Source organism: Volvox carteri (assembly GCF_000143455.1).
Source record: "Volvox carteri f. nagariensis unplaced genomic scaffold VOLCAscaffold_41, whole genome shotgun sequence".
NCBI lineage: Eukaryota > Viridiplantae > Chlorophyta > Chlorophyceae > Chlamydomonadales > Volvocaceae > Volvox > Volvox carteri.
In genome coordinates this window covers 620,649-628,289 of record NW_003307584.1, presented here as the reverse complement: position 1 = coordinate 628,289, position 7,641 = coordinate 620,649, and the positions used below count along the sequence as shown (strand labels likewise).

The following is a 7,641-nucleotide window of genomic DNA, read 5'->3' as shown; positions in this document are numbered from 1 at the left end:
TTGCACCCCACCCCATCCACCCCCCAGCTCGCAACCCCCCCCACCCGCACCTTGAGCGCCTCCCCGCACACGTACGCAATGAGGTCCTCACTCAGTGGCTCGGAGGTGGCCGACAGAAGGTCGCTGACGGAGCCCCCTCCGCAGTACTCCATAACGATCCAGAGCTCGTTGGGGTGACGGTAGCTGCCCTGTGTATGTGTATGTGTATGTGTATGTGTATGTGTGTGTGTTGGGTGGGAGGGTGGGGGGTTGGGGTGGGGGTAATCACTGCGTGGGGATCACTCAGACATGAGCTGCCGGAAGGCATTCACAAAGTCCGAAACTCCTGGAGTCGTAAGGGATGAAGTCTTCGGGCCATGCTTCCGGAAGTATTGGGGGGGTGGGGGGGGGCGCATCCCGCATCCTTTATTTGGGGACGCGAGCCCAATGGCGTAACTGTCGTACATTGCTCACCAAGTATCGTACGACATTCGGGTGGTTGCAATCTGCCAGGAATCTGATTTCTTTCTGGATCTGGGTCAACTCCTCTCGATCCTGATCCGTAACCGGAATGACCTTGATCGCTACAGTTTCCCCCGTTTGACCATCCACAGCGCTGTACACAGTGCCGTACGCGCCCTTGCCTGGGCGGATGAAACCAGACGGGAGAAGGGGAGGGGGCATAAATGAAATTACCAAATAAACATGTCGGCACAGATGTGCAGGGGGTCAAACAGCAGAACACTTCTTCCCCGTTAGTTCCCCAGAAGGGGAAGAGTTCATCCCCTAATAACGGCCCTGGCGAGGACACATCCAAACAAAGGGATGTCAGAAGGTAACGGAGGAAGGGCAAGACCAAACAAGAGTCCGAGGGAAGGGCGGGAGGAGGAGAAAGGGAGTTAGAGGTAGCCACAGCTGGTTGGAATTAGATTGGAAGAGTGGCAAGGACTGGAAGGTTTGGAGATCGGCTCACAGGTTTGGTATTAAGAGCCGCTTTCTGAGAGAAGATGCGGTGTGGTTGATAGGTATTGTGAAACGCAGCTCTATGTGGTGAGGAGGGGTGCGCTCTACTATCGTTATTCGGTGGTGTACCAAAAGTGCTTTACCATCGTCCGTCAGCGGGAGAACCCGCCAGGAACTCACCGAGGACATTCTGCAGCTGAAACCGGCTACTTGCGACTTCCGATTCCATCTCGTCTGTGGGATGTTGGTCGCGTTGCCAGGTAGCGCAAAGGGCCCCTGCTGCAACGTCCTTGCTCATCATTAAGGTCCACCCGCACCTTTGCGCTGCCTTTGCCAGTCGGTATATATAGATTCCATAGCGCCAGTAAATGCGGTATCCCTACAAGCTTGCTAATCCTCGTTCTGTCAACACAACCAATAGTGATGTCTACCTGCAGCTCCCTGTAAGTGCATATCACAAACACAGACGGTACATGAAAGCACAGAAGATTCTTCGGATAACATGAAATGAAAATTATTTACTGGAAATTCGGTCAGTTCACGGATCCGAGCTTCGTGCCAAGCGCCATTGCAGTACCTCTGCAGCGGGATTTCTCTATAATATTGTCATACATCTTTCACACCAAGTTGTCAGATACCTTGTCATCTGTAACTGGCAAGCCATGCTGGCGTGTGCTGTATTCGCGCGGGTTGATCTCGTTACAAAAGTTACGGCACGACGCTAGGCAAGACCGACAGCTGCTCCTTCTCAATATGATCACACAACACTGAGGAGAGAAAAAGTGTGATACAAATGGATTGAACCTCAAAAGAATGACTTCTGCGGAAATTTCTTTGCTGGGGGAAGACTTGCAGGACCAGGCAGCCGGCGCCCCCAAAACCACCCAGTGCGCAGACATCCTTTGGCGAATTCCATCTCAGCTGCCATCCCCCAGATAGACCACAGATACAGCACTATTCAGCTTGTAAACCCAAATCCTGTCTGCAGCAGCTGATGGCTCGGGGCACGAGAAACTACCCGAACAGGAACCCTGGGAAAGATGGCACGCTTTTCCTCTCGCCCCACCGTAAAACGACGTGTTGAGAATGTTACGCATATATGATGGAATGCTGTGGCAACCTGTATGATGTGTGGATTGCGGAGTAAGTAAAGCCTGCAAGCCTGAGCAGGTCCCTGCTTACGGTGCGGGATAGGACGCGGGTCCCCTGCGCGTCCTGATTCTGCCAACAGCTTGAATTTCTGGATTGTCCCAGCCATGAACTACCGAGGGAATGTTGAGGGTGTGTGCTCGAAATACACTCGGGCACAGCGTATACGGTTCTACACTGTTCTACACGCGTACAGAAAACGAGGCCCTTCCTCGTGACGGCATCTGAAGGAGGCAAAACTGGCCCTTCCAAATGTTTTGGTGTGGCGCCCGCGGTGCAGGTTTGCAAGCAGAGTCCTTCAGTCGTCGCAGGCAACCATTATGGCAAGCAAGTCGTATCCTACCAACTGCTGGCAGTTGAGTAGGTTGCTCGACAGCGGAGGCAGCTGCATCCGTCCGGTTATGGACCGCTAACAGAAGAGTTGTATGATGAGCTCCACAGATAGTTTGGAATTATAAACGAAATCTTACAGGAAAGGCCAGCCAATGAGCCGAAGCATAACCAAATGCTGCGTTCCGGTTACGGTGGAATAGTGTCACACAAGAGTAAAGTTATGATAAGGAACATACTTCCATATAAAGCTACGCATATTCATTTTGCAATTGCCTGCTCGCAGAACCAATTTAGCACGTTGACAGCTGAGTGGCTCATAAGCTATTATAATAATAAGGCAAATGCATTTGAAATAATAACGGTTTCAAAGCTTTATTAGATGTTTTGTCCCTGTGCAAGCAAAGTGGAGGTGGCGGGATGCCTGCGGGGAAGGTACAACAACAACATCAACAGCAGCAGCAACAACAACAGCCGCAACAACAACAGCAGCAGCAGCAGGCGCAGTCTCATGCTGGCCGCAGTGAGGAGGCGAGCACACGGGAGCTAGTGGAGAGCTGCTTGTTGAACGAGGATTTCACCCCTGTGGTACGTCTGCTAAAACTCCACATCTGCTTACACAACACTTATGGGGAAGCTGGTAGTTTGTTAAAAAATTTGGCTATCAGTCAGCATCCCGGCGCTCTTAACACCCATCTTGGCCATGCTCCCTGCAGCTGCGTCTCATCTTTAGCGGGCCCTCAACACCCGCAGCACCAGCTCATGCACCATCGCCTCCTCCCCATGGCGACCCAGCTTCCTCCTCTGCCACTCGGCGCCTCCCGGCCAGCAAACCTCCCGGCCAGAATCATCCTCCCGCGGCCATCGGCGCCACGCTGGACGGCCGACCCGCGCTGGAGGTCATGCAATCCGTATTGCGCTCCATTTCAAACGAGCAGGACGCAATCGTACACGACATCTGCTCGTCCCACGCCATGGAAATCGCCACATGTGTTGCCGAGTTGGACCGAATGGTGACTTCTGCGGACGATCTGCGCAAGGCGGTGGCGGCCGGAGGCGAGGTGCTTCAGGTGCGGTCATCCCCTGGAGCAGCCAACACCGTGAAGTCAGGAAACCGGGCCACTAGGCAAACAGGGGTAACAGTGGATATTTTTGAAAAAGACAGGATGTGGGTTTCCAAAACAGGAAATGTCTTCAAGGCGGCGACAGTTTGCCCGCGGTAGAGACAGTGACACACGCACACCTCTGACAACCCCGTGGATATTCACCCCAACCCAAATCCAAATCAACCACATTACCACATTACATACATACATACATACATACATACATACATACATACATACATACATACATACATACACCCAATACACCCAATACATACATACACACGCATACCCCCCAAACGGCTGCGCAGCGCACGGGTCTCTCTCTGTCCTCCACCGCGCGGGAACTCCACAGTCTTCAGTCCGCCCAGCGGCACCTGTGCGCCGCAGTGGGGGGCGCCAGGGCGGTGCGGCGGCTGCTGGCCCGCTGTGTGGAGGTGGGGACACTGCTGGGGCAGAGGAAGCTGTTCCAGGCGCTGCAGATGATGGAGCAAGTGCGTGGGTGCCACCTAGGTGAGGATTGTGGGGGTGGGTGTGGGGTGGGGTGAGGTGGGGTGGGGTGGGGGTGGGGTGAGTGTGGGGTGAGTGTGGGGTGGGTTTGGGGTGGGTTTGGGGTGAGTGTGGGGTGGGTTTGGGGTGGGTGGGAGGGCGAGAGATATATATTGCGGTTAGCGAGGGGGAATGGTGGTTTCGGTTTTATGGAGGTACTTTCTTGGGAATGATTGGTTGGATGGTACGGGTGGCCGGTATGGCTGGAGGAGCGTTGAAAAATAAATAAATATGCATATTTTATATATGTATATATATATATATCTGTACTTGGTCTCTATCCCTGTGTGGTACGTTTATCCCGCTGTCTCCTGGGACTCTGGGTGTCGGTCTGTATGTGTCTCTGTCTGCCTGTCTGTCTGTATGTCTGTGTGTCTGATTCCCCGTTGTGTTTCTGACCGCTCCACCTCGTTCCCCACCCCCTCCACCCCACACACCACCTCGGGGCCGCAGTTCTAGCCATGGACGTGTTGTCAGATAGCGCCCAAGTAGCCCGGGTGCTGCCGGGGGGGTATGAAGCAGCCATGGTGATGGAGGGGGCGGCGGCGGCGGCAGGTGCGGGAGACGCAGCTTCCGGCGGCGGCGGCAGCTCCCTTGTACTTGGTGGCGGCGGAGGTGGCGGCGGCGGCGGCGGCGGAGGGAATCTGGCAGCGGAGGTTTCCCGGCTGCGGAGTTTCTTGCAGGTGGTTGGGTTGTCGTTGTGTGGTGGTTGAGGTTGGTTGGAAGATGGAAAAGCAAGCGGAACCCAATGGCCGTTTGTCTCGATGTATGATGTGCGGGGTCGATGTTGGAAAGGGGGGAAAGGGAGGGAGGGAGTGGCTGGGGTTGGGTGTTATGGGGGGAGAGTGCGTGTGATGGGGAGGGGAGAAAATTATGTGCGCCAAGTCAAGGAATTTTTAATAACCGTGCTAAGGTGGTTTCGGAGGCTTTAGAACGAGATCCAGATGGAACGCAAAACACACAACACGGCACCGTCAATACGACTTTTTTTATAAATTGTTACATGTATTTAAATCTTTTGTGGTCGGGAGTTGTTCTTAATGAGACATGGAATATTATTTCCCCGGCCTCCCCCTTCATTTCTCCCCCCCCACACACACACGCGCACACAAATACACACACGCATCCGATTCCAGACTCTGGTATCCGACCTGGATGCGGCCATCGAGTACTTCGCGCTGTCGGAGCTGAACAACTGGCTGGTGAGGGGGGGGGTGAGGAGGGGGTTGGGAAGAAGGGGTGAGGGAGAGGGGGCGTGAGGGGGGGCTGTGGGAGAGGGGGAATGAGGAGGGTGTGTGTGTGAGGGGGGTGAGGAGGGGGTAATGAGGGGGTGAGGGAGAGGGAGGTTTAAGGGGGCCTGTGGGGCAGGCGTGGTGAGGGAGGAAAAACGTGTCAGCGATGGAGTGGCGATGGAAGTATATGCATAAAGTAAAATGAATCAACGGCCGGTTGTTGACGGTTAGACGGTTGTGATAACTGTTCCGCTTTCTTTCCACCCACCCCCCGCTAAAATAATATGTCCAGCCCAGTCCAGCTGTAAAAACGCTCCTCCGGCTCCTATCAGCTTTTTACCTTTTGCCTTCGTTGTACGACAGGTGGGTGTACGGGCGGGGTCCCGGCAGGTGGGGCTCAGGGTCATCCGCAAAGCCGCCATTGAACGACAAATGGACGAAAATCTGGCTTCGGAGCGCCGTACAGTGGCGGTCTCGCTCATGGGTAGCCGCGACCCGGCGGCGGTGGCGGCGAGGGATGTCGTCGGAGCGCCGTTTCGACGGGAGCTAGCCAAAGAGGGGGCCCCGCCGGCGGCGGCGGCGGCGGCGACGGTGACGCCGTCTGCACTCGCCGCGGCGGCGACAGGAGGAGGAAGCCGGTAAGTACAGCTGTAGCTTAAAGTATGTGTCGTACGTTTCTGTGTCTGTCGTACGTCATGCCATGTAACGCCAGGTAGGGGATCGGCGACGGCCGTCCCTTGTTTCACCCTTTCCCCTCTCCCCCCAGCAGCTTCAATCGTGTGTGGTTCGTCTTTCCCCTCTCCCCCCACCGCCGACTGGTCAGCTCTGCTTCCTGTACATCTGCCGCAGCACTCTTTCCTTGGCAGCAGCTTCACTCGCTCGTGGTTCGTTTACCACCAACCCCCACAACCCCCCCCTCAAAATGCGACACTAAAGACTCCATCTACCCATCGAATCAACTAGAAACATTCACATCGTATCCATTAAACATTTTGCTGCAGTCTTATGTATGTATGTATGTATGTATGTATGTATGTATGTGTATAAGCATGTATGTGCGTATGTATGTGTGCTTACACGTGTGTGTATTATGTGTCCGTTTCTCTCCCCACCACCACCCCCGCCTTTCCCCCCCCCCCCGCGAAGCTCCACGGGTAGGGTCCCCCCCCTCCGGTGGCCTCCGGGGCCCCCCCTGGACCTGGACCTGACCACCCTTCACCCGGGGCAACCCCTGCAGGTGGGGGCGTGTGTGTGTATGCGTGTGTATGTATGTGTGTGTATGTATGTATGTATGACTTAGATTACACTGTGGGCTGCGAGAGCCGGGGGCCGAAGCCGAAACACAGCGCAAGGGTCGGGAGCACACAGCACAAGTCGGTTAGTCTTGTGTGCTCCCGACCCCGACGCAGACTGCCAACACTCTACGCAGCCACTCCGCATGTATGTATGTATGTATGTATGTATGTGTGTGTATGTATTAATGATCTTCGGAGCCGCGATGAGGGAAATGGCATTGATGGTACACGAGAATACCTTTTTTACCGAAGCGGGCTACGTAGTCCGTGTGTCCGTGTCTGTATGTATGTGTTTTATTTTGACGAACTAAGCTTTGGGCAAGAGAGGGCGCTGATATTCCGCTAGGTTTCGCCATCCAGCGTCACTTCCCACGCCTCTTTTCCCCCTTACACGTGTCCTAAACAGGCCATTCAGTCGTTGTTATCTCGCCACAGGGCGGCCGCCGCCTCCCCCCTGGGCCCCTGCTGCTCCCTGACGGACTACACCACCGCGCTGCTCCAGGGGGTGGATATGCAGGGACTGTACAGGTAGTGGGGAGGAGGGGGGAAGGAGGGGGGGTGAAAAAAAAGGGAGGGGGAAAGGGTTTGGCGACCGAGCGGTACATGTTTGGGAAAGGGGGCCGGGTTTTCAAACCCTAACATTCCACGCAGGCTTATACAGGCCTCTGTTGTACACCACGGATGCGAGCTGGAGGCCTGCTACACCTGCTACATAGTCCTGCTGCTACTGCTGCTGCTACTGCTGCTGCTGCTACTGCTGCAGCTACGCTACTGCTGATGAGAACTATCATTATCGTTCATGTCTATTTTTCGCGCCCTAAAACCTCTTTATAAACCCTGCCCCCTGTGGCCCTTGTGCCGCCACCAGGTGCGTCCACATCCACCGCTCTCTGGGTCGAATGCCCGCCCTGCGCCGCCACTACCTGGACCAACGCCGACTGCAGATCACCACAGACCTGGGGCCACCAGCGAACTTTCTGGAGGCCTACCAGTCCTACCTGGCGCAGGTGTTGTGTGTGTGTATGGAGGGAGGGAGGG

The 7,641-nt window shown here is 55.2% G+C and overlaps 2 protein-coding genes across 2 annotated transcripts in view; one reads left to right on the top strand and one right to left on the bottom strand.

The window, feature by feature from the left end:
- mapkkkk1 (MAP kinase) overlaps positions 1-663 on the bottom strand; it is a gene marked incomplete at both ends in the record, with an annotated part of 2,447 nt that extends 1,784 nt beyond the window's left edge. The window contains 2 exons of the mRNA XM_002954180.1: positions 51-188; positions 454-663. Coding sequence (XP_002954226.1) covers positions 51-188; positions 454-663 — 348 coding nt within the window. The remainder of the gene's footprint in view (positions 1-50; positions 189-453) is intronic.
- Positions 664-2,803: 2,140 nt separating this feature from the next.
- VOLCADRAFT_118663 (uncharacterized protein) overlaps positions 2,804-7,641 on the top strand; it is a gene marked incomplete at both ends in the record, with an annotated part of 10,374 nt that continues 5,536 nt past the window's right edge. The window contains 9 exons of the mRNA XM_002954246.1: positions 2,804-2,944; positions 3,138-3,491; positions 3,839-4,040; positions 4,530-4,759; positions 5,213-5,278; positions 5,672-5,946; positions 6,455-6,545; positions 7,010-7,131; positions 7,472-7,610. Of these exons, the coding sequence (XP_002954292.1) occupies positions 2,804-2,944; positions 3,138-3,491; positions 3,839-4,040; positions 4,530-4,759; positions 5,213-5,278; positions 5,672-5,946; positions 6,455-6,545; positions 7,010-7,131; positions 7,472-7,610 (1,620 nt within the window). The remainder of the gene's footprint in view (positions 2,945-3,137; positions 3,492-3,838; positions 4,041-4,529; positions 4,760-5,212; positions 5,279-5,671; positions 5,947-6,454; positions 6,546-7,009; positions 7,132-7,471; positions 7,611-7,641) is intronic.